Source organism: Homarus americanus, unplaced genomic scaffold (assembly GCF_018991925.1).
Source record: "Homarus americanus isolate GMGI-L3 unplaced genomic scaffold, GMGI_Hamer_2.0 scaffold30535, whole genome shotgun sequence".
Lineage (NCBI taxonomy): Eukaryota > Metazoa > Arthropoda > Malacostraca > Decapoda > Nephropidae > Homarus > Homarus americanus.
The window spans coordinates 14125067-14152513 of record NW_024732440.1 but is presented as its reverse complement, the minus strand read 5'-3'; the positions used below and the strand labels follow the sequence as shown (position 1 = coordinate 14152513).

At 44.8% G+C, this 27447-nt stretch overlaps 1 protein-coding gene across 1 annotated transcript in view; it reads left to right on the top strand.

The window, feature by feature from the left end:
• The window catches only part of LOC121868844 (inter-alpha-trypsin inhibitor heavy chain H5-like), a 72150-nt gene that overhangs the window by 33623 nt on the left and 11080 nt on the right, over positions 1 to 27447 (top strand). Inside the window, exons 3-14 of the mRNA XM_042369827.1 lie at positions 1197 to 1259; positions 6778 to 6947; positions 10631 to 10726; positions 11521 to 11665; positions 11853 to 11952; positions 12234 to 12454; positions 12867 to 13043; positions 14724 to 14909; positions 20678 to 20811; positions 23282 to 23489; positions 25842 to 26027; positions 26202 to 26285. Of these exons, the coding sequence (XP_042225761.1) occupies positions 1209 to 1259; positions 6778 to 6947; positions 10631 to 10726; positions 11521 to 11665; positions 11853 to 11952; positions 12234 to 12454; positions 12867 to 13043; positions 14724 to 14909; positions 20678 to 20811; positions 23282 to 23489; positions 25842 to 26027; positions 26202 to 26285 (1758 nt within the window). The 5' untranslated portion in view covers positions 1197 to 1208. The remainder of the gene's footprint in view (positions 1 to 1196; positions 1260 to 6777; positions 6948 to 10630; positions 10727 to 11520; positions 11666 to 11852; positions 11953 to 12233; positions 12455 to 12866; positions 13044 to 14723; positions 14910 to 20677; positions 20812 to 23281; positions 23490 to 25841; positions 26028 to 26201; positions 26286 to 27447) is intronic.

The window sequence follows — 27447 nt, the reverse complement described above, 5'->3', positions numbered from 1 at the left end:
AGAGAGAGAGAAACCGCTACCATCACCACCATTACGACTACCATTCCATCATCTCTCCCGCCACCACCCCCACCATTATTTACCATCACTATGGATTCAATCAACTAAGTGAGAGAGTCTTATTGTCAGGTGTGTGGGTCTTATTGTTTTGCGCTTGTGAGACCTCACTTGGATTATGCAGTTCAATTCTGGTCACCGTACTACAGAATGGATGTAGAATCCCTAGAAAGAATTCAGAGGAGAATAACAAGATTAATCCCGGGCATAAGGAACCTTGAGTAAAGAGACAGGTCAAAGCATCTTAATTTGCACTCCCTCGAGAGACGTAGAGTGAGGGGCGATATGACCGAGGTGTATAAATGGAAGTCAGAGCTAAACAAAGGTGATATAACAAAGGTACTCAAACTATCCAACCAGGAGCGAACTCGTAGCAATGGTTTTAAATTAGACAAATTTAAATTTAGGCGCGAAAATGGTAAACATTGGTTTAGATTCAATAAGAGTAGTGGATGAGTAGAACAAGTTATCAAACATCATCATTAACTCCAATATGCTGGATAGCTTCAAACATATGGATATACAGTATAAGCGATAGGGGTTGGGTGTAAACGGAAGCTGCCCAGTATGGGCCAATAGGCCCGCTGCAGTTTCCTCCATTCTTATGTTCTTATGTCCATCATGTTCAAGAGAATGGAGATCACGCTCAAGAGGATGGGTCACGGATTCCTAAGGTTAATTCATTATACTCAAAGAGTTACGTGATCGTATTTAAAAAGGTAAAATTATTGCATTCAGATGATTATAATCGTATTCGAAGGGTTGTCATCTTATTCAAAAAGTTAAGCAACAGTAATCAAAGGGTTAAACCATCATACTCAAAGGGTTAAATTATCATATTAAGAGGTTCTAAACAATCATACTCCAAGGGTTAAATAATCATAATTAAATCGTTAAACCGTAGTAATTAAAGGGTACTCCGTGTCAAACCATCGTGCTCAAAAGTTTAATCATCGTATTCAAAGGGTTAAATCACAATACTAAGGGTTAATTCATAGTATTGAAAGGGTTAAACCATCATAATCAAAGGGTTAAGCCACACAAAGTAATTAATGCCCCTCACACTATTTCTCTCTCATATAAACACCTGTAGAAGTCTAATTACTAACCGAATTTTTCTTTTTTCCTTCTGTTTACAGGTGACCTGGACAATGCAAGACTTCCTGCTGATACTACTCCTGCAGGTGTTACTCGTGACTCAGGTAAGCCAGTTTACATAAAACAGTACTAAGTAGTCATAGTAGTATACTTAGTGATAATTAAACCAACATATACACTATACAGCGTCATGAAAATTGACTACCCAAGTTTTAAACGAGTACATGATCAAATTAAAGAGATTTATTTTCAAATGAACGAATACTAAAATATAATGTATGAATATACTGTAGGTCCAAACATTACCGCGATTTAAGTAACCGACTTCCGCTTCTTTTACACACACACACACAAACACACACACACACACACACACACACACACACACACACCACTATTACTACTTTGATGTTACTCGGAATCGAGTATGACGATCATCCAGCTATAATACAATGATATGAGTTATTAAGGACGTCACCTAGGTTGGCGAGTTCTGAGGTGACTAAAGATGTTGCACATGTGGGGGGCTACATCTCGTGCGGGAGGGGCGGCGACAGCGTCTTTCCGGATTTGGCGCTTCTCTGCCATATTATGCAGTCAGGCTAACTCGAAAGTATTGACACCTTCATGTGTGGTGCTCCTCCAAGCGTTACGGTGTGGAGTAATCGTCTCCCAGGTGAGGGGGGTCGATTTGGCACTTTTTCAGTTGCCCGCCAGCGTTACGTTTATTATTTGTTAGGTGACTGTAAAGCAGCTGCTTTGGTAGTCTACTGTCGTCCTTAAAAGGGTAACATGGCCAGTCCAGCGTAGTTTTTAATGGATAATGGTATCCTTGATGCTTCTACAGTTGGTATCAGCAAGAATACTGGCATTTGTTCTCGTATTCTCAGCGAACTCGGAGGATGGAACGTAGACTACGTTGGTCAAAGTTTTCAAGTGCCTTGAGGTGCCTCCTGTATGTGACCCATGTCTCGCTGCCATATAGCAGGGTGGGGAGGGCCACTGCTCGATATATGTGAAACTTTCTAGATAATTTCAACTCCCTACAGCTGAAGACACGGTGGTCGACAGGTGGAAGCCGAGATCCCGAAAAGGGGTAACAGAGAGGGTAGTAACGTTAAGCTGGATGGATGATGGAGGTGTGGCTAAACTAGGGGCAGGCTGAAAGCGAATCCGAGTATTACGTACATTCACCTCAAGGCCGAAGTGTGCATACGCATCTGCGTATACGTGTTCAGGATCTCCTGTACGTCGCATTCAGTGTGAGCAACAAGGATGAGGTCGTCTGCATACTGAAGATCAGTAATGGAAGCTGCCAACAGCTTTGTTCCTGCCTGGAGTCGTCTTTTGCTGAAAAGATCCTTCATACGGTACTCGGTCCACCCTGCCGGCTAAATTGGCACTGGCACGAGTAAGGAAAGCAGTCAAGAAAATGCATTAATTGAGACAGAAAGTGAAAATGACCTGGGTGTGTATGTCGACAATGAGCTTAACTTCTCGGGCCATTGTGAGGGAGAAGGTGAATCAGGCAACGAAACTAGAAGGTCGTTTAGATATCTGGATGGTCCGTCGCTCGTCACGATCTTCAAGAGTGAGGTGCGTCCCCGTCTGGAGTATTGTCACCCCGTCTGGTCTCCGATGTATTCTAGAGATTGTCAGTCGATTGAAAATGTCCAAAGGATGGCCTCTAGACTGGTGCCTGGTCTACTGAACCTCAGTTACCCTGAGAGATCGGAGCGCCTGCAACTACTTAGCTTATACGACAGACGAGCGAGGGGCGACCTAATCGAAGTGTATGAAAATTTCGGTCGAATGTACAGTCTCGTTCAAGATTCTTTGAACACTGCTGGAGACAGCTGGCAACTCAAGGTCGTTTGTTTACTGTAGTACGTAGTATAATATAATACGAAACAACAAAGCCCAACCGTTAATTAAGCAACAGGGAACTAAGAAGCCAATCACCGACCACTTTTACATTCATTCAAAATTTTTACTACGTACTATAGTAAACAAACGGCCTTGAGTTGCCGGCTGTCTCCAGCAGTGTTCAAAGAATCTTGAAAGTGACTGTACATACCTGGAGTTGGCGGACGTCCGCCTCACAAAGAGTCACAGCTCAAGGTTGAAGAAGCCGCAAGTCCAGAAAACTGTCAGGGCAAAATTTTCCGGAGTGAGAATTGTGAACTCTTGGAACAATTTGCCGCAGAGCGTTGAGACGGCACCGAGTGTGAACTCATTCAAGGCCAGACTTGACCAACACTGGAGCAGGTTCCGATATACTCGTATTCGGGGATCAGCGCCTGCCCAGTACTTGCCAACAGTGCGTAACAGAGACGTGACCGATCGCACAAGCGGATAACGAGCCGATCAATGGTAAAGAGGATAAAAGTAAAGCGGATAAAAGTAAACAGTATACAGTACAGGTATACAGTGACTTCATACCTGCACTGTCTATGTATGCTGTATACTTGAACTGTTTATGTCACTGTATACCCGTACTGTCTATGTATACTGTATATCTGCACTGTCTATGCATACTGTATACCTGCACTGCATATCTGCACTGCATATCTGCACTCTCTATGTACACAGGTATATAGTGCAGGTATACAGTCTACATAGACAGTACAGGCATACAGTGACTATACCTGCACTGTCTATGTACACTGTGTACCTACACTGTATATCTACACTGTCTATATACTGTACAAACAGCCCAGCCACCCGAACGGCTATTAGTTGGTAAGTGGTGAAACCATAATTTAATTAAAAAAGTAACTCGTTAATGCGGACCACATTAGATGTAAGTATTAATAATTAATGCGCTACCCTCCGTAATTTTTAAATATGTATGCTTATACAGCATGAATCTTTACTTAATATAATTTAATATAATAAATAAACTTCAGATGAGGGCAACACGAATAAAAAGTATTGGAGTATATGTTTAAAATTAAGTACGATTTAACGTTTTCTATGATGAATAACACTATTCGTTTTCTGTAAGAATGAATTTGTACTCTATATGGTAAACTTCTACATTATCACTCCCATTACGAACGAGACAAGAGAACAATGGTTAACGAAGACTTTTGTGAAGGTAGCGATTCAAGAAGACATTTCATCAGTGCTAAACGACGACCTCCATGAACTTTTCAAACGGTGATAAATATATTGAGGCCTCCTGAGGAAATATGCTTTCCCGGTCGCCTTGGGTTATCCAGGATTGAATACTGTTTAGCATTGTTTGTATATGGGTTCGACTCCCGGGCCGGTGGAAAAGTTGTTTGGACATACTTCCTAGCCCCCTTGGTCCCTGTTTACCTGGCAGTAATGTAGGTACCTGTTGTAAATCGAAAGTTGCGAATTCGTATTCAGGGAAAGTTGTTGGAGCTTCCAATAACTTGATGACATAAAACCATTGACTCTTCAGGTTTCTACGCCCTTGACCCTTCAGGCTTCTACGCCCTTAACTCATGAGACATAAAGGCAAGCATGAACTTAGCATGCTTCCCTGTTGGGCGCTGTAAACGATTCTGCGCTTCACCTAACACAGGCTGTAGGTGCAAAAAAAATGTTTGTATATCTACACTGTCTTTGTATATTGTATGCCTGCACTGTCTATGTACGTACATTGTTTATATGCCTGGACCTCATCATAAATAACGAGAAGGCACCAGTCAGCACGTAACGTTGTCCTTCAGATTTAACCGTTACTTGGTTCACGACAAAACCAGGCGAAGGTTCAAATATTACAAGGGAAATTACGACGGGATGAGGGAGGAGATTAGGGGTATTCACTGGCCTGACTCACTAAGGTCTAAGAATGCTGACACTACGCTGAATATCATAGCCAGTAAAGTTAACGATCGATAAATATATACCTAAGACCAAACCCAGTGCATCCAAGAATACAAGGAAACCGTTACGCATGAACCATGTGGCGGTTGACAAAGTTAAGAAGAAAACTCAGGGTTTCGAGACGTGGGTTAGGACAAATGATGAGCAGGACAGGAGGATGTATGTCAGATCCAGGAACCAAGCAAAGTCAGAGTGTAGAAGGGCTGAAAAGGGTTCAAAAGCAGATTGCAAACGAAGTCAAGTCAAACCCATAGGCTTTCTACCGCTACGCAAAGTCGAAATTAAAAACGCGAGTAGGCATATCGGACCTCAGGTTTGAAGATGGTAGTTACGCAGATTCTGACCAGGACAAGGCAGAGGCGTTGAGCAAATCACTTACCTCGGTGTTCACAAGAGAGGATGCGAACAGTCTTCCTGCGTTCGAGGAAAGATGGTTTGACACAGCGCTGACTCACATTGTGTTCTCAGAAGAGGGCATAAGAATCCCGGCCCTGACAAGATGACTCCCAGAGTGCTAAGAGATTTGTGCAACGAGCTTGTGGAGCCTCTTAAGATCCTGTTCTGTAAATGCCAAGATGAACAAAAGGTCCCCAATGACTGGAAAATGACTTAAGCGAGTCCTATATTCAAGAAAGGCGATCGTCACTCCACGAATGATTATAGACCAGTGAGCCTAACCAGCATAGTATGTAAAGTACTAGAAAGCATCACAAGAGAAGCTTTTGTGGAACATCTAGTACAAAACAACCTTGTAAAGGACTGCCAACATGGTTTTATGCCGGGATGACCCTGCTTAACACAATTACTCAAGGTACTGGATGGTTGGACTCAAATTAAAGAACAAGGCGGAAATATCGACACCTTCACACCGTGATATTTTATGGAGGTCTGAGACTGAGAGGAGCACAGGGAGGAGGTGGTTTAAGTAGCTCTGGGTGTCTTAAGTTGTATTTCTGATTATTCCGGAAATGGAAATATTTGTTGTCAAGCAAGTGATTGACAGATTTGTAAACAAATAGGACACGGCAGTAGGTGTTAATATCCTCGAATTTTAACATTTTCAATTTCGCAAATTGTTCGTTTGTGTGATCAGTTTTTTCAAGTAGGTCATTGTCCGCAAAACTCTCTTTTCTGCAATAATCAGGGGTTGTGTTTTTGAAGAGCCAGAGTCCCCCTCCCATAGTGTGTGACAGTGTATCAGGTGTTGGTAAACAAGATCATAATAGATTTCTTTCATTGCTGAGAGAGTGAGTGACTGTCGAGTGTGATACATGATACCACATTGTTTATTGACTTTACTGTGAATGGCTTGTACGTGGTTTCTCCAGCTAAGGTTGTTTATTGTTGGGTTGTTTATCTGCTCATAGTCGAGTTCCTATCTGAAAGCAGGTTCTACCGCTTGATCACACACACACACACACACACTAAAAATTGACCAAGATAATATCAATACGCGTCCTAGATATTGTAAACATTTAGGTTATTCCTTTATATGAGCACACAGAGTCTCTCACCTCAATAATTAATATATCAGAGTTGTACAGTACATTAAGAAATACAGAAATACGTGTCACTAATGTCTCTTATTTCAGATATTCATCAACCAGTTACATTTTGCGTCACTCCTTTCCTTTATTATACTGTGTGAATTAGTTTATTTTACTTATCTTTCTTCTCTCTATCTCTCTCTCTCTCTCACCTTTCCCAGATCAATTTTCTCTCTCCGTCACTCTTATTCATACGTGTCTTTCCCCTCCCTAGGGTGAGGGTACGCGGGGTGCTGTGAAGAGGGTGTTAGTGAGAAGTAATGTGGAGCACCGATACGCCGTCACCTCCTTCGTCGCCACCCTCAGGAACCCTCGACCAAGTCCTGAGCAACTCACCCTCACTGTCATTCTGCCCAGTGACGCCTTCGTCTCATCTCTCACCATGTTAGTGTTTCCGTTAAGTGTATGAAGGAGGAAAATAAATGTATAAAGGAGTGTGTTAAGTGTGAAGGTGACACAGTGTACCATAGTTAAACATGTAATAATGTACTGTCACCATTAACACGTTACGGTACGTTGGTAGGTCGATAAATATTTTATTAATATTATTATGTAACGACAGCATGTAGCATAGTGTTTGGCCGTTCACCTTCCATCCAGCCGGGGGGTAAAAAAAACTTAGCATTTTGACAGGATTTAATAATTGTGTGTGTTATGTACGCTGTGTGAATACGGAAATGTTCAAACCAGCCCCTCGAGATATACCAGGCAAACACACAGATACGTGAGAAAAACTAACACAGCCAACTGGCATATACTGTACCTACCACCCCTCCCCACCCCGTTCTCCCAAGCGAGCTGGGTATAACAAAAAAAAACAGATTCAGATAAAAATGCATATTCTGTATATGATTTAGAGAAAAATATCTTATTATTGACCCAAAACACAGATATTGTTTCTCACTCTTGATCTTGTTTTTTTTTGTATTATTATTATTATTATTATTATTATTATTATTATTTGTTTTTTTTATAAATTTGATTTATTATGGATTATTATTATTATAATTATTATTAAATTTTCGCCCCCCAAGCCCCGATGTGGGGTCAGTGACCTGTGCCTGGGTAAGCTAATCCCATTAAAAAAAAAAAGTTGTATTAATAGACATGACACACTGTCCAGGTAAAGCCCTGGCTGAAACACACACACACACTGGAGCAGGGGTACTAAGAGTAATCCCCTCAATGTCCAACTAGCTTTATGACAATTAATCTATTTCAGATAAAATTATTGTAATCATCGAATAATTAAACAAGTAATCCTTTAACCTACACATTATATTAACGAGTTCACGGTACTATTAATAAACAGTTTAACAAACTTCAATTTCCTGTCATGTTATTGGTCTACTTGATACACTAAAAATAAAACAAAACATGAGCAGGGTTTCTGAGTGTGCATACTGGCAAACTTTTTAAAACTTATATGATCACTGCTAAACCCTTGCAGGTAGAAAGGGTATATAATTCTGTAAATTCTTACCCTACAGATGGGGATATAAACATCAATGTATTAAAAACCCTTAGTCAGCCAAAAGGTATATCAAGGTGAAAAGAAACCCTCTGGAAACTCGGCGCTGATCGTACTCACATTACCGTGTGTGCACCACTTATCACCCTCCACCATCCAGTGACACACACCTTCGGCAAGACAGTTCTCACCTGTCTTTCAGTTTCCCGCGGATGCTGTAAAAAGCGGTACCACCAACACTGGTGTTGACTCGTGGGTGAAGCGTGTTGGTGTTGACGTGTGGGTGAAGTGTGTTGGTGTTGACGCGTGGGTGAGGTGTGTTGGTGTTGACGCGTGGTTGAAGTGTGTTGGTGTTGACGCGTGGGTGAAGTGTGTTGGTATTGACGAGTGTGTTAGACTCCCGACTGTTGGCATACACTCACCATATTAGGTTTCCACTTTGCAATAGTCGTTTTGCCATAAAGACGGGTCATGACTTATCTTTCTAGTACACCCACGACCTTCACTAACACTGTCACTGAAGGACGAACTCGTTGTCACTTAAACTACTTTTTAATTACCCCCCAAAAAAATAGTTTAAAAAATATTTAAGTATATCTCGATTTCTCGCGGCGGGCTTAACGCCGCTCAGTGTTGCACTGATTGGCTCTGAAGAAGTCAAAGAGTAACCCTGTGCTCAGTGGCTCGCTTGGCATATTCGAAACCGAGGGCGTTTTAAATATTCCTTGGTGTTGACGCGTAGGGGAGGTGTGCTGGTATTAACATGTGAGTGAGGTGTGCTGGTATTAACGTGTGAATGAGGTGTGCTGGTATTAACGTGTGAGTGAGGTGTGCTGGTATTAACATGTGAGTGAGGTGTGCTGGTATTAACATGTGAGTGAGGTGTGCTGGTATTAATGTGTGAGTGAGGTGTGCTGGTATTAACCCACCCTGGCTCTCGTACTCGCAATTTTACTTGGCAATACTTGGTGAAGCAAGGTTGTATGTAATGGAGATTGTGATTGGTGGATCCATTTTCGGCTGTACCACCGACAGGATAAATATTAAACACTCCAAATTCATTTTTTTTATAATAATCTATTCGTCGTTATTTAAGATCATGAGAGGTTTCCAAATGTTCGTATATTTGTTTAAATAATGAAGAAATTATATTAATGAATGTGCAACACAGCTACAACAAGAGCTGCCACAAGATTCTCACATCAAATTTACAAGAATACTTAACTGGAGGCGATTCAGTTGACCACGGTTAAATAACTGCCTCACCATCCAAATAAGTCTTCTAACCAGTTTTCTTCTATTTTCATCGACTGGTAGTTGATAGAAACTTAAAGAAAGTATTTCCCTTGTCATTGAAAGACAATCTGGCACACAACAATTAAACTTTTAGCGGCAAATTACTGTACTGTATATGGCATCACGAAAATTGTGACCAAGTCCCAGGTTGCTGATCTGACTTTCTGCCTCATTTACACACAATTGTAGGGTCTCAATTGTTTATCTTACCATTGGCAACACAATATACATATATTGTTTCTCACTCTTGATATTGTTTTTGTTTTACTTTATGATGAAAAAAATTATATATAATATATATACTGTATATATATATATATATATATATATATATATATATATATATATATATATATATATATATATATATATATATTCTACACAACTCTTGTATAGCAAGTAAATAAAAAAAATGGCCGACCTGACCCAGGTGTTCCCCAGAATGTTTGTGCAGTAAACAAACGAGGATTTAATTTTGGGGCAATTCTATTACAAGTAGTCCAAGGCATATCAATTCAAGTGGCCACTTTATATAAAAACTACAAGCTAATTCAAGTGATAACAAAATAAAATTTAACTCAATACATATAAAAATTCACGTAAGAGAAACACGGAGGGAGGCAGGAGACCGCATACTTACCTGGACCTCACCGTCTTGTTGAAGTCTCTAACTTACAAATTCCATCCCTAATCCCTTCCTGAAGACTCGCAGAAGCTTCTTTAGTCTTTTTGCCGTCAGTGGAATCCGTTTACTTTCTCAATTATCATTATATAAAGGCTGGGAGGCAGCCGGCCACCCGTACTTTTAGGCTTTCTCCACCACTGATCTTTGTGAACCAGTTTCCAGCTACTTTCTGGGGCACTTTTGGTTTAATTAATATTGACAATAATATATAATATATATTATAATATATTCCGATGCGATGTAATAATAATAATAATAATAATAATAATAATAATAATAATAATAATAATAATAATAATAATAATAATAATAAATAACTTTACCTTAGTATATGGTACACAAACATGAGTACTGGTTCAGAGTCTAATGAGTGTGTACAAGACGAACTGAATCATTCCATGAAGTAAGTAAGTAAGTAAGTTAAGTAAGTAAGTTAGTTAGTAAGTTAGTAAGTACGTGTGTGTGTGTTTCATTCATTATTCACCAGACTAGTGTATAATGTCGAAGACAATGCATCATGTCACAATGTACAACCATGTATAGTGTCCCTGTAGATTTATGCCTCTCACGATTTCCCCGAGCAATATATAATGAATAACTCGTCTATCCCGACAGAGAGACGGGTGGCAGGAACTACACGACTGAGGTGACGGAGCGGAAGCGAGACGGGCGTAGACGACCCCACAGTGAGGATCCTCACACCCCGCGCAGGTGTGTGTGTGTGTGTGTGTTTTAAGCCCCAGCGGCTGCCAAACACATTATATAAAAAATAACAAATTACCGTAATAATCCATCAACACCCGGACAACCAGACTAATAACACAGCTTCAGCGTGTCACTATAAAGCTGTAGTAATGAGAGATGTAACATGTTAATATTTACCATGACCCAGCTGACGGTCACTGACGTCACACCCCATCACTGGTCCCGGGCTGCCTGGGTCATCCTCACCATTATTCAAATATCGAGACATGAGTTTAACATCTACACAAACAACAGATCACGCAAGCTATTTCTAGAAACGTTTGTTGTTGGGCGTTGTCATCTCAGGTATTTTGTTTTATATTTAATTAGTTGACAAAGATGGGGAACATAATGGAGTCTGGGGGCGATTCTCTCTCTCTCTCTCTCTCTCTCTCATATCCCCCTCGGAGGTTACGCCTGGATGACAGACAGACAGACAGACAGACTGACTAAAATACAACCACTTTATTATTCGCATATAAATACACTTCTTTCTTTTCATAACCATTTCTATTAACACTGTCAGTCTGTCTGTCAGTCTGTCGTCATGTTCCTCCTCGTCGTCGTCTGTCTGTCTGTCTGTCTGTCTGTCTGTCTGCCTGTCGTCATGTTCCTCCTCGTCGTCGCCTGTCTGTCTGTCTGTCTGTCTGTCTGCCTGTCGTCATGTTCCTCCTCGTCATTATGAGATAAACTTTTCAGCACTAACATAAAAAACGTGAATGCCAGTGAGAATCTTTTACTCAGGTTTGTGTTATTGACAGGACGAGGATAAAACAAACACAACGATTCAGAACCTCCACGTGGACTGAGCCTCTGGACACTGCCACCTTCTACCTCTCCTACGAGCAGCTCCTACAGCGTATTGACGGCCACTACACCCACACCCTCTACCTTCTACCGCACAGTGTAAGTCGATGTAAATTTTCTGCCTCCTATCACACATTACACACAAACAAACAACATTACTTACTAATAAACAGTTACACTCACTTTATCACACACACACACACACACACACACACACACACACACACACACACACACACACACGAGAGGGAGATGAACCTGAGATGTTTCTTTATTATTTTTCCAGGAGGAGGCGAGGCAGGATGTACAGGTGACCATTAAAGAAAGTGAACCAATTAACTCCTTCAACCTCCTACAGCGACCTGACCATCGATACTCCGGTCATGGTAGGTGAGGGTGGTGGTCTAGGGTGAGGGTGGTGGTCTAGGGTGAGGGGTGGTGGTCTAGGGTGAGGTGGTGGTCTAGGTGAGGGGTGTGGTCTAGGGTGAGGGTGGTGGGGTGAGGGTGGTGGTCTAGGAGGTGGTGGTCTAGGGTGAGGTGGTGGTCTGAGTGAGGTGGTGGTCTAGAGTGAGGTGGTGGTCTAGAGTGAGAGTGGTGGTGAGGGAGAGAGAGAGAGAGAGAGAGGGGAGAGAGATTCAGCTACAATATATCACAACCCCACCCCCAGTACAAGAGGAGGTGTTAGGTATTGGCGAGGTACGTGTGAGGTACTGGCAAGGGATGAACCACTCCAGTGACAACAGTATTGACACCACCGTTGACACCAGCATCATCCCTCTCAGCAGAAGCAGTATTACCAACACCACCAACAACAGTAAGGACGGAGAAGGAAATGCCCTGTCTATTAGTTATGACGTGGGCAGGACAGTCGACGGGGGAGAGATACAGGTTAGTACAATGGTGGTGGTGGTGGTAGTAATAGTGGTAGTGATGGTAGTAGTGGTGGTGGTGGTAGTAGTAGTAGTAGTGATGATGATACATGATAAATATGGTATTGTTATATTGATGGTAAATGATGGTGGTAGTGGTAGTGATGCTGGTTTATAATGGTGGTAATGAGGATACGACCACCAGCATCCTCCACCATATACTTTGACAGATGACCCTGATCTGTGACCTCCCTGCCCTGTGGCCTCCCTGCCCAGTGTCCTCCCTGCCCTGTGACCTAACTGTTCTGTGACCTCCCTGTCTTGTCTTGTGACCTCCCTGCCCTCTGACCGCCATTCCTTGTGCACTCACCCCATCCACAACCCCTCAGCGCTGTGGCTGTGACCTCCTCCTCTCTCTCTGTCTCCTGCAGCTGCTGGGGAGGTTCTTCGTCCACTACTTCTGTCCCGAGGGGCTACCCAAGCTGCCCACACACACCGTCTTCGCCCTCGATGTGTCGGGATCCATGCAAGACTTCGGCAAACTGGACCAGCTGAAGATAGCCATGGAGGCCATCCTGAGGGGACTTCCTCCTGAGGACTCCTTCGAGGTGAGTAGGAGGAGGTGAAGGAGAGGGGCTGTGGGAAGGAGAGGGCTATGGGAAGGAGATGGAGCTGTGGGAAGGAGATGGGGCTGTGGGAAGGGAATGGGGCTGTGAGATGGCGGGGGCTGTGGGAAGGGAGGGGGCCACCCTTCACTCCTCTCCCCACCACCCCTCATTCTCCTCCTCACCACCCTTCACTCCTCTCCATACCTCCCCATACCTCCCCTCACTCATCTCCCAACCACCCCCACTCCTCTCCCTACCACCCCTTACTCCTATCCCCACCACCCCTCACTCCTCTCCACACCACTCCTCACTCCTCTCCCCACCACCCTTCACTCCTCTCCATTACCCCTCCCCCCCTCCCCTCCCTCCCCTCACTCATCTCCCCACCACCCCTCCTCATCTCCCAACCACCCCTCACTCCTTTCCCCACCACCCCTCACCCTATCCCCACCACCCCTCCTCCTCTCCCCACCACCCCCACCCTCTCCCCACCACCCCTCCTCCTCTCCCTCACCAACCACCCTCACCTCTCCCAACCACCCCTCACCCTCTCCATACCACCCTCTCCTCTCCCCACCACCTCCTCCTATCCCACCCCCCTCCTCCTCTCCATACCTCCCTCCTCCCTCTCCTTCCCCTCACTCTCCATACCCTCCCCCTCCCTCCCTACAACCACCCCTCACTCCTCTCCCAACCACCCCTCCCTCTCCCCACACCCCTCCTCCTCTCCATACCACCCCTCACTCCTATCCCAACCACCCCTCCCTCTCCCAACCACCCCTCCTCCTCTCCATACCTCCCCTCTCCTCTCCATACCTCCCTCCTCCTCTCCATACCTCCCCTCCTCCTCTCCCAACCACCCCTCACTCCTATCCAAACCACCCCCTCCCTCTCCCAACCACCCCTCACTCCTCTCCATACCTCCCCTCCTCTCCTCCATACCTCCCCCACTCATCTCCCAACCGCCCTCTCCTCTCCCTTACCACCCCTCACTCATCTCCCAACCACCCCTCACTCCTCTCCAACCACCCCTCACTCCTCCAACCTCCCCTCCTCCCTATCCCCACCACTCCTCCTCCTCTCCCCACCACTCCTCCTCCTCTCCCCACCCCCTCCTCTCCCCTCCCTACCCTTCACTCTCCATACCTCCCCTCACTCTTCTCCTACCACCCCCACTCATCTCCCTCCTCTCCCCACCACCCCTCACTCCTCTCCCAACCACCCCTCACTCCTCTCCCCACCACCCCTCACTCCCTTCCATACCTCCCCTCTACCACCCACACCCAAATCCCTTGACACCCTCCAAGTAACCAACGCCCTTCTTTCCGGCCGTAATGACCCAGGCGTTGACGACCAGAAAATCAAACGATAAAGAAGCGCCCCTCCACACCCTGCTCCTAGCGCAGAAGTCTCTCCATCACACCTTTAATGCGTTGTATGGTCCCTCCCTCGCTCCCCCCTGTATAGGCATGAGTGTTCTGCTACAGGTGCTACAGGTGTCGCTGTCCTGCTACAGGTGCTCTGCTACAGGTGTCCCGCTACAGGTTATCGGTGTTCTGCTTCAAGTGCTCTGCTACAGGTGTCCTGCTACTGGTGTCCTCCTACAGTTATCGCACTACAGGTTTTGGTGTTCTTGTACAGTACTGGTTTTAGTGTTCTAATGGAGGCGTTCTACTACAGGTGTTGGTGTTTTCGACGCGGGTGACCTCGCTGGGGGTGTACCGTGCTCGACCCCGGGAGGTGGCGCGAGGAGTGTCCAGGATCCACCGCCTCCAGGCACTAGGAGGCACCAACATCAATGAGGCCCTCCTTCAGGCAGTTCTTGGTGCCAACACCCACAACACCACCCACACCGCAGCTAAACAGGTATACTGGTAAAATAGGGTAAGTGAAAATATAAACTGGACAACCACAGCTGATGACAGATTTCTGTGAAAAGAAAATTAATACTTACAGCTTCCAAGTACAGCAGGAAGTCTAGGACATTTAACAGTTCTGTACCTATAAAATTTCAAGCCCATGGCAATTTATAATTGCGAACATATTCTCAAAATTCTGTTCCGGTTTTAAAAGCTGCGAGAAGGTCACATAAAACATTTTGCAGTTTCCCCACTTGAACAGAGAGGTGTAATTTATATTTATTGTTGTACACTTGCACTGTCCCCCTTGCACCTTTCTACAATTTCATCAATTCATAACATACTTTTTGTGCTTGAGGGAGAGTGAACCAGACTGCTTTCCGTCCATCTGGGTTTCTCGTCCAGCCCCAGTCTGAAGGACACTGAACTGCTGGCTGCTTTTCAAGGATGTTGCCCAAAATAATTATGTCCTCCATGGAAACATGCACGTTTTGTGTATTGTTCTAATCATATCTAATGCATCTTGGGACGGTGGAACGTGTTTCATTCTCTCCCAGTTTAGCTTGTTACGAGACACAAAACCATCACTATCTCTCAGCTGCCTCTTCAAACTATCAAAGTTTGCCCTTCTGAAATCTGGGACTTTAGTGGAATTTTCCTTGCGGCTGCCCTGAAATTCTAATTGGAATCTTATTCCTTTGTGACTGCTGTTAGCAAGTTCGTTCCCTACCTCGACATTACTAATGAGGTTTTCTCTGTTTGACAGAACTAAATCGAGTATATTATTACCCCGGGTGGGTTAGGTTATATGTTGTCTTAGGAAAGAGTCCTGGATTGTTTCAAGAAAATCCTCTGACTCTGAGTTACCCGTAAGGTCGATCCAATCTATTTGGCTAAAGTTAAAGTCACCTACTATACAAACTTTGCTCTGTATGGAAGCCCTGCGCATTTCATCCCAAATAAGTCGCTCATTAACTCTATCAAGATTAGGAGGTCTATATATTACTCCTGTGATTAACTTTTCCCTACCATCGATTAGTTCTATCCAAATTGTTTCTGTATTCCGCTCAATCTTTATTTCCTTATTTATTTCACACTTCAGATTATCCCTGACATAGATTGCTACTTCGCCTCCTTTCCTAATCTGCCTATCGGTATGGAATAATTTGTAACATGCAATTTGGTATTAGACAGGTAACTCACGTGAGTCTAAGTTTATCCATGTTTCGGTGAATGCTATTATATCGATTTTTTCGGTACATACCAAAGCCCTGATTTTATCCATTTTGTTTCTCATACTTCTACTGTTTGCATAATAGACATTTAAGTTAGTCGTGTTCTGAATCCTCTCTTTGAAGCGTTTAGGTTTTAACTCCCTGCTAATTTAGTTTTGTCATCATTCCTAGCACTATTTCCCTGTAACCTTTCACTTTGTTTACCCCCTCTCACTGCAGTCTCCTCCACCCCCATGCTCTTATGTTTCCCGAGCAGTTTAAAGACTTCAACATCTTTTGAACTGCCCTCTCGAGAGAGCCAGCCAAGGTTGTCACCCCAGCCCTAGACAGATGTATCCCATCCCTAGCATAAAGGTCCCTTCTGTTTAGTTTAGGTTAGATGCAAATTAGGTTAGAGGTAGGGATGGTTTGGTTAGGTTAGAAATAGTTTACATGGTCATAGATTAATTAGGTTAAATATAGGTTAGGCTAGGTTAGGTTAGGGTAAGGGATGCAGTAGGTTAGGTTAGGTTAGGTTACAAAAGGGAAAGTTAGGGGAAGGATAGATCGGGATAGGTTAAGCAAGTTAGGTTATGGAAGAGGAAAGTTAGAGGAGTTGATGACAAGTTAAGGTAGGTCAGGGTAGGTAGCAGGTCTAGTGGTTGTGGGTCCCGTGTAGACTACCTCAAGTTCACGAAGGACCTCCCAGGAGGCCAAAAGGTGCCTCTTCAGCTAAAGAAGTAGGCCTACCACTCATTTTCCTAAAAATGGGACGGAAAGACCTTACCAATATAACGAATGGGTTTCCGAGAGACATCGGCCCTAGTTAAAATTAAAGAATGGATCGCTGAAGTTACCCAACGGAATCTCAGAAGTTGATTGGAACCCTCTCAGCCAACCAGTGATCACCCTCCTGCCGCAGGGACACTCACACCGGATGGTCTTCGTCGAGGGTTCCTGATCAGGTTGGCCCAATGCCAGGTCGTTCTGGCACCTGTGATAAAAAAAGTTTCCCAAAGACTGATTGAGTCAGTTGATAAGTGTCGCGAAGTTAGCGGAGAAGTCGCTATATGTAGTGAATTCTGGGATCCCTTCAACAATTGTCGGGGATAATTTTAGTGAATGTTACGAGTGATTTTCGGAATGATAAAACTAAATCTCATCGATTCTAAGGTAGATTTTACCGAGTCTAGGTTGACATTTTGAGTTTTGGCAATTTTTGGTGACTTTTAGATAGTAAGAGTTGGCAACATTGTCTTTAATTCCTCAGGGTGTACGACCGAAATCTCGTTGAAATGCACTGACTATTGTATTGTTCTTCCTTAATATCTTTTTCGCTCGACACACCAGAAAACTGTAAAAAAAGGACAACTGAGAAAACAACGACAACAAACCATCACTGACTAAATCATCTGGTGTTACAACTTACAAAAGTTACCGAGTTCGTTCACCAGCCAGAATTTACGGCTAACTTGGGGTAACTAAGGGTAAACACACAAACACACGCGAACACACACACACACACACACACACACACACACACACACACACACACACACACACACACACACACACACACACACAGACACTGCTCCATCACACACTGCTACCCACACACTGGTCCACACACACTGCTCCATCATCAATGCTTCTCTCAGTCAAGCCAGATGCCCAGCTAATTGGAAGACTTCTTATGTATCACCAGTGCCCAAGTCAACCAGCCCACAATCCTTAAATCAGCTACGACCCATTGCAATCACCGCAATACCCAGCTTAATCTGTGCTTATGCTGATATTGCAGGAGCCGTAGATTCTCAGCAATTTGGTAATATGAAAACTTCCTCCACCACTCACTGTCTTGTCAGCTTTCTCGACTACATATACCGCCATCTGGAGAAACGAAAAACGTCTGTAGCTGTCATCTTCATTGACTTTACTAAAGCATTCGACCTAGTCGACCACAATTAAATCATCAACAAGGCTATCGACCTCGGGTTTCGAAGAAGTCTTATACTATGGCTTACAGACTTCCTCAGTGACCGACGCCAAGCTGTACGCTTCCGAGGGGCTGTCTCCACCTTTCAGTCACTCACCTGTGGCGTCCCCCAAGGCACCAAGATAGGACCACTATGCTTCCTTATGCTTATCAATGATGCCCCAAGAGAATCCCTGCTCGCTGGAAATATATCGACGACTCCACCATTGGGATCAGCGTCAACAATTCTGCTCCCGACTATACCGCCCTTCAGGATTTATTGAACAGTCTCCAAAATTGGGCCACCAACAACCACGTCACCATCAACCATACCAAGACCATGGTTATGCACATCAACCTCTCCTCCGACGTTGTCCCACCCCCTTCCATTACTTTAGGTCCCAACACACTCCAGGTTGTAGATTCCACTAAGCTCTGCGGCATCACCATAGACAACAAACTAAATTGGAAACCACACGTCAGTGAAGTTGTCAAATCCTCCAGTTTCCGTCTCCACCTCCTCCGCCGACTCAAGTCCATCGGAGTTCCTGCCCCCGAGCTCCTCAGTGTTTACTCAACATTCATACTTCCCAAGCTCACCTATGCCTCCCCTACCTGGTCTTCCTCCCTAAATGCCACACAACATAAACACCTAGAAAAAGTGCAAAAGAGGGCATGCAAGATTATTCTCTCCCCTTCCTACTCCACATATCAAGAAGCGCTCAACACACTGACCCTCTCGGCTCTCACTGACCATCACCACGACCTCATCTGCAAATTTGGTGAGAAGCTTCTGCACCAACCTCGACACCGGCTCCTACTACCACCTGAGATCCCTCGCCCGAGAACTGCTGTTCGACACCACAACCGCATCCAGCCCATACGAGTACGAACTGATCGCTATAAGAACAGCCCAGTCCCAACCATTGTAAAAATTATCAATAACTTGTAATAAACCAGTGTATTCACTCCCAGTAAATCTTACTTTTTGCTCTGTCACTATGTTGAAATGCCCTGTAGTTTGAGCTTCTCCCCACCTAGTTATCATATATCATATTTGTATCACTTATGTTACTTGTATATTATTTGTAAATCAAGAGACCCACTCCCCAATTATGTAACCGTATATTTTCAGCCTTCCGGATGCTATGCTCTTTCAATAAACCGTTAATTATTATTATTATTATTATTATTATTATTATTATTATTATTATTATTATTATTATTATTTACACACACACACACACTTAGAATTTATTTGTAATTTTAAAAGTAAAAAAATATACACTCCCTCCATCACAACACACTCCCTCCATCACAACACACTCCCTCCATCACAACACACTCCCTCCATCACAACACACTCCCTCCATCACAACACACTCCCTCCATCACAACACACTCCCTCCATCACAACACACCACAACACTCCCTCCATCACAACACACTCCCTCCATCACAACACACTCCATCCATCACAACACACCACAACACTCTCTCCATCACCCACGAGTCTTATCTTCTTTTTTACATTATAACCAAAATAACAACACTTCACATCTCCTATTACCCTAATGAGGTTCAGTTTACCTTTGTTACCTCTCATTAAGGTTGACCGAGAGCCCAGCCACCACACGAACACTAGGATGGGTGTAATCTCCCGATCCAATTAGATTAAAGAAACGTAACAGTTTCATCTGTTTGTTTTAAGATAATTTAATTGAGCCAGTTCGATGTGTACCTGTCCCTATTATTTTGCCTTATTAACGTCCAAGAACTAAGTTTTTACTTCGGTATACAGTCTCTGTACGCCCGAAAATAAAATATGAAGTGTGTGTGTCTCTTTTTCTTCCTAACAACAAACCATTGTGAAGAGGACGTTTCGAAAGGTAAGACTAACGAGAAGAGGCTTAGCTGCATGTACAGACCGTGTGGTTATTTTTATACGACGACGAAGTTATTATTATAATGGAAAAAATAAGCGTAATATTATTTCAGTGACTTATGATACCATGTTTAATGTACCAACAACAACAACTATATGACAGCGAAATAATAATAATAATGATAAACATGATCATGATAATCATTATGATGATGATGATGATGATGATCATCATCATGATAGAGAGAGAGAGAGAGATCTTGTGTGACCCAGATTCCTATATCTGAATTATACTCACTTGGTGTGACCCCTCCCCTAGTATGGCTTTCGCCTGGTGTAGTCCTCACTCGGTGTGCACCTCATCTGGCGTGCACCTCACCTGGTGTGTACCTCACCTGGTGTAGTCCTCGTCCGGTGTGCACCTCATCTGGCGTGCACTTCACCTAGTGCGCAACTCACCTGGTGTGTACCTCACCTGGTGTGTACTTCACCTGGTGTGCAACTCACCTGGTGTGGCCCTCACCTAGTGTGCAACTCACCTGGTGAGCACCTCACCTGTTGTGCAAGTCATCTGGTGTGCACCTCACCTGGTGTGCACCTCACCTGGTGTGGCCCTCACCTAGTGTGCACCTCACCTGGTGTGCACCTCACCTGGTGTGCACCTCACCTGGTGTGCACCTCACCTGGCCTCCATCTTGCAGGTGGTGTTCTTGACGGACGGGAAGCCTAACATGGGAGAGACCAAGACAGAGAGCTTGAGGAGGAACGTGCGGGAGGCCAACATACACCAGCTGCCTATCTTCTCCCTCGCGTTCGGCCAAGACGCTGACCTCAGGTGCGTGTAGGAGAGGTCATGAGAGGTTAGCCTGCACGCTGCTACACCTGTTGCAACCCTTACACCCACACCTATTACAACCCCTACACCTACTCCTGCTACAGCCCCTACACCTGTTACAACCCCTATATGCACACCCGCTACATCTACCTGCACCCACACCTGCTACAACCCCTACACCTACACCTATTTTAACAATTGGCCTCCAGCCTCCCCCAATAGCTACACTTTCGCCGCCATTTTATGACCTTAAAGTTAAATATTCTAATACAAACGTAGCTACCCTAGCTGTGTTGAGTTAGTTGAGCCGAAGATCTATGCGGCATTCAGTGACTGTTGCCTCATAGTCAATATCTGCGACCGTTGTCGGCTTTGGGGCCGAAGATCTCGTTCCCCTGAGACAGAGCAATGCAGACTTATGCAGAGAGAACATCTCAACCAGGCTGTAATGCAACTTCTGGGTTGCTGCTTCCGTTCGGATAACGCCTCCGCGAATCTGGCATAGAAACATCGTGCACTTGGTCCAATCCCACCAGAAGTTGTGAACACCAGAGGAGTGAAGCTTCCCTGATGAACATTCAGAACTCTCTCCCCATATGCCCTGTTCTTGTCATTCTCGGTCCTCCTGTGTGCAGCATGGAGAGCTAGGTTACGGTGACATGCGGCCATGGGATCGAAAATCCTTATGCCAAAGAAGGCTCGCTGTCCCTGCGTCCAGAATCCTCGAGCGCTTACGTCCACACGGGCTTCATTGGACGTGTTTATAGTCCTGTGGTGGAAATTCTCACCGTCCAATGGAAGGAGGGTCGGTTCTACCCTGACATCATGGCAGATTTCCTTCAACATAATTATTTGCTGTGAGATCCCTTACTTCGTCATGTCTCATTCATATAAAGCCGCCTTTCTTGCACACCATGGTGTGGTCGATACCGTAGGATGAGCCACACACGCATTGGGAGGGCAAATCTTCTACTGGCCTACCATACCTTAGAGCAATGGCATCTGTGAATTTTTGTTTATTTAGGCTGAAGCCTTTTGCCCTTATCGGTAACGTTGTTAGCCAGTTCGAGGCGCCCACTTCCTGTGCAATAGCTACTTTTTTCAAGTTCTCTGGCACTTGCAGTATCAGTTGCTGCAGTTTATTACTTTAGGTGTGCTGTCGATCTGTCGCAATGGACCGTCGAATCTTGTTTAATTCGCTGGTATCCACCTCACCTGCTGCATTCTGAGCTATTATGTGCTCAATGAGGGCTGCCGTGAGATAGACGGAGTTCTGATGTTCGGTGGCGGCAAGCTCCACTGGATTATTCATTCTCATTCCTTCCAGTCTCGGTGGTAGTGCAAGGATTGACCTTTCTGCTGGGGTTAAGTGAAGGTGGTTCACTAATTTTGGAATGAAATTGATGCTGATGGCTTCTTCCAGAGGGTAGAGGAGGAATCCGATATCAGGGATAGTGCGCATCAGGTAATTCCAGCGATGCTTGACTCCATGGGTGAATGCCGTAAACGCCGCTGTAGCTCTGTTTTAACAATATCATGCAGTTTGGATTTCCTCCACCCACTCATTTACCTTTCCCTTTATGTACTCGGTCTTTATGTCCTTCGTGCCGATTACCGCATCTAGGTGTCTTTGGCCCTCCTTTGTTATTTTGACCTCACTTCCGCCGAACACCTACATACCCGTTCATAGTGTTCTGGCTCCACAATGAGGAAGAACTTGCTGGCATTTGGATGATACCCTATTTGTGGACCACTTGATGTTATCAGGTCCCACCACTTTTTGATGTCCTCCACTTTTCCTGCTCCTGTTAGGTCATCAGCGTAAGCCACTTGCTTGACCTTGGTTGTTTCAAATTTTATTGTGTTGGAGCACGGATGAGCCTAGTGCATACATTGCCATGGCGACAGGGTCCCCCTACGTTGTTCCCCCAGTTGACTGTATGATGGTGTCTCCTCTTAGAGCCCTGAAGCTTGTTATATAGAGGTCTGATGGGTTCCTATAGGTGTTTTCAACATACATGTAAAGCTTGGACACTTGATCTTGATGTTGTGCAGTGTAGCTTTGCGGTTGATGATGTTGAATGCGTTGGAAGCGTAAACCAGAAGGACTGCCTCACAATCACGCTGCTGAAATATCTTTCTCATGGCGTGAATGGCATCCCCCCCCAGCCTGCTGCAACCCCTACACCCACACCTGCTACAACCCTTACACCCACACCTGTTACACCTACACCCGCACCTGCTACACCTACACCCACACCTGCTGCACCTACACCCACACCTGCTACACCACCTACACCCACACCTGCTACACCTACACCCACATCTGCTACACCTCCTACACCCACACCTGCTACACCTACACCCACACCTGCTACACCTACACCCACACCTGCTACACCTCCTACACCCACACCTGCTACACCTCCTACACCCACACCTATTACATCTTTAGCGTCTCCTCCCCCAGGTTACTGCGGCAGGTGAGTGCAGACAACAAAGGTTTCACGAGGACGATAGACGACAAGGAGCGCCCCGCCGACCAGTTGCAGGACTTCTACAAGCAGATCTCCTCGCCGCTCATGACGGACGTGGACATAGTCTATCCCGAGGACGAGGTCGATCCCAACTCCGTGGTCAGGCAGGACATCACCTCCACCTACTACTCCGGGGACGAGGTAAGTTGTCGAGGAGGAGGGGGAAGAGGAGAAGGGAAAAGGTAGGAGGAAGAGGATGAGAAGGAGGAGGAGGAAGAGGAGGAAGGGAGGATAAGAAACAAGAAGGAAAGGGGTTTGGAGGAGGAGAGGGGAAAAGGTAAGAGGAAGAGGATGAGAAGAAGGAGGAGGAGGAGGAGGAAGGGGAGGATAAGAAACAAGAAAGAAAGGGGTAGGAGGAGGAGGAGGAAAAGGAGAAGAAGGAGGAGGAAGAGGAGGACGGGGAGGTATAAGAAACAAGAAGAGGAAGGCATATGGGGAGGAAGAGGAAAAGGGGATAAATAGAACAAAATGAAGAAGGAAGAGGAGAAAAAGAACGGAGAAGAAAGGAAATAGTTGGAAGAGAAAAACAAAATTATATATACAAATGAGGAGGAAGAGTTAAAGGAGAAAGAAAGAAAACAAAACCAACAGTCACGACACATTATACCTGGATGGTATTCTAACCCTTTGCTCTGATAATTCGTCAAGCTGTTCTCTGTGCGTGTAGCCTCAAACTCGTTGTGACCGCGGAGAGTTGACACAAGGAATTGCACTGAGATTCATAACTAGATACGTTCACACAATACCAGGTAGGGAAGAAATTCCAGACTACCTTAATTACATACGTAGGTGAAAAAGACAATAAACCATGTTCATAAACCTAGCCACAGGTGTACAGTTAAGCTCTGGGTCAGGAATCAGAACCTGTCGGAGTCTGTATCGGGGCGAAACAAGGCTGTGTAATTGCACCAATACTTTTTAACATCTTCATTGTATGTATAACAACACTACTTCACCAGGAAATTGAAGCTAATAATGGGGTAAAAGTAGACTTTAGGCTGGACGACAAATTGTTTAACCTGAAAAGACTTGAAGCTGCCGCAAGAGTAACACCAGAACTTATCCTTGAGTTACAATATGCTGATGACTGTGCCCTTGTGGCCCACACACCAGAGGCTCTGCAAACTACCCTCTCTGTAGTTGTAAATGCCTATAGAAGAATGGAAGTTTCTGTCAACACTCAAAAGACTAAAATTATGTGCGAGCGGGATGCTGGCGCTCCACCTGGGTCACCAGTTTTCGGTATTGGTGAGAATGATTTGGGTCATCGTGCCAATCTATAAATATTTAGGAAGCTTCCTTTCTTATAACTCTAACATCGTTGAGGAAATTCAACAGATTAAAGTAAACTTTGGCCTCCTTTGGTAGGCCGAGAAAACTGAGTCTTCCAAAACAGTAAAATAATTACGCAAACAAAGATAACTGTGAACCACTGTATCAGGCAGTCTGTATATCAACAACTTTATATGGATGTGAAGCATAGGCGACTTATAGCCGTCACATGAAGTATGCCAGATTAAATGTCTTCACCGCATTCTTGGGATCACCTGGTGTGACCGTGTGCCACACACACACAGATTCTTAAGAGAACAGGATGTAGCAGAATAGAGACAACTGTTATCCAACACCAACTTCGCTGGCTCGGAAACGTCATAGGAATGCCCGAAGAGTGCTCGCCACGAAAGTTCTAAAGCCAACTGCATGAGGGTCGACGTTTTGCTGGTGGCCCAAAGAAACTCTACAAGGACCAGATGAAGAAAGCCAAGAAGAAATACAACATGAATCCATCTAACTTGTAAAACCTTTCCGTTGATCGCCCCCTGTGGAGGACACGCTGTCATGAAGGAGTACAACACTTTAACAACTCATGAACACGTCCATGTTGTGAACAACGTCAAAGGAGGTTTGAGAGTGTGGCTGTGCTTCCGCCCCTAAACCCAGACTATACAGTACATGACCTGCATATAATAAGTGCGTGTCAAGGATTGGACTCGACAGTCGTCGTAGGACTCACCAATAAACCAGAAGAGGAAGTCATCATCGGACACGATGGACTACCATAAGCATAAGTAATTAAGTAAGGGTAGATATTGAGGCAAGGAAAGCTTAACAGAGTAACAGCCTGCACCTGTATTTATCATCATTGTTATTAGTCACTGTTATCATTGTTGCTGTTGTTATTGTTATTATTTATTGTAATTTTCATTATTATTATTATTATAACAATATATAATGGCCAAAATAAGTATTGTACCTCAGTTTCAAGACACGAGAGCTCGGGGCCTGGATCAGTTTTTCTCTCACCTGTTCAAGCGAAACTACTACAGGACACAGCAGCAGAGTCTCACCGCAATATAACCGCTATCTTGACGCTGTAGCATAAATGAGACAACCAAGAGCGTTTTCTCGTCTCCATTTCCGATAACAATTCAACCTTTCACAGCCTGTACTCTTCTCCTGCACCATATGGGAATTTAACCTTTTGTGTCGCAGGTGGTGGTAGCGGGGCAGTTGGCGGAGGGAGCGACGGAGGTTCATCCCATTGTGGCGGGGCAGGGCAAGAGCGGCCCCTTACAGTTCCGGGTGTCGAGGATCGGCACCCCCGAGCCCCCCACCCTTACCGCTGACCCGCAGAGGAACAACTACGTGGAGAGACTCTGGGCTTATCTCACTGTTCAGGTGCGTTACGTACACACACACACACACAACACACAACACACACAACACACAACACACACACACACACTCCATCTCTATAAATGAGTTCATCCTTCTCTCTCCTTTACCCCTTCCTGTTATCTCATCTTTTCTACCACCACCACCTAATCACCTCCCTCCCTCCCTCCCTCACAGGACCTGTTAGCTGTGCAGGAGATCATCATGGACAGGAACCTTCGAGGAGAGATGCGGGCCAGAGCCAAGGAGATAGCCATCAGGGTAGGTGTGTGTGTGTGTGTGTGTGTGTGTGTGTGTGTGTGTGTGTGTGTGTGTGTGTGCTCGACCCTGATGAGAGAGAGAGAGAGAGACGGAGAGAGAGACAAAGAAGAGGTAAATACTCGATCACTCCCATCAAGTTCCTCCTCCAACAGCCACTTAAGACTCGAGCTTGGAGGAATGACGGTGGAGGTAACACGTCAGCACAAGGTGACCCCCCCCCGCAACGTCATCTTTAACCCCTTGAGTACGATGACTTATCCAACAGCTGTATAATGTTATATCTAAGCGATTTCGTCGTCGTATTCATTTGGTTGTTATCGTATTCAAGGGGTTAAGTCATCGTACTCAAGGGGTTAAGTCATCGTACTCAAGGGGTTAAGTCATCGTACTCAAGGGGTTAAGTCATCGTACAAGGGGTTAAGTCATCGTACTCAAGGGGTTAAGTCATCGTACTCAAGGGGTTAAGTCATCGTACTCAAGGGGTTAAGTCAAGGTGGTTAAGTCATCGTACTCAAGGAGTCAAGTCATCGTACTCAAGGAGTCAAGTCATCGTACTCAAGGAGTCAAGTCATCGTGTTCAAGGAGTCAAGTCATCGTGTTCAAAGGGATTAAGCCATCATGTTCATGGGGTTAAGCAATCGTACTCGATGGTTAAGTCATCGTACTCAAGGGTTAAGTCATCGTTCTCAAGAGGTTAATACCATTATGTCAGCAAAAGTGAATGTCTCTTAATCCCACTAGCATATGAAATAAACGTAAGACAAAGTAGCAATAGTTTTAAGTTAAGTTAGGTTAGGTTAGGATTTTAAGTGACGTCAGATAAAAACATAAGAGAAAAAAATCATCAATGAAACTTCACCATAAGTCATCCGGGAAGCTGACGGCTTTACCTGACTTACTGACTCTGATTACACAACTCTCTCTGGTGTGGCCTGTGTTACGTGGTCTGTGTTACATGGCTGTATGTTACGTGCCCTGTGTGTTACGTGGCTTGTGTGTTACGTGGCCTGTGTGTTACGTGGCCTGTGTGTTACGTGGCCTGTGTGTTACGTGGCCTGTGTGTTACGTGGCCTGTGTGTTACGTGGCCTGTGTGTTACGTGGCCTGTGTGTTACGTGCCCTGTGTGTTACGTGGCTTGTGTGTTACGTGGTCTCTGCTACGT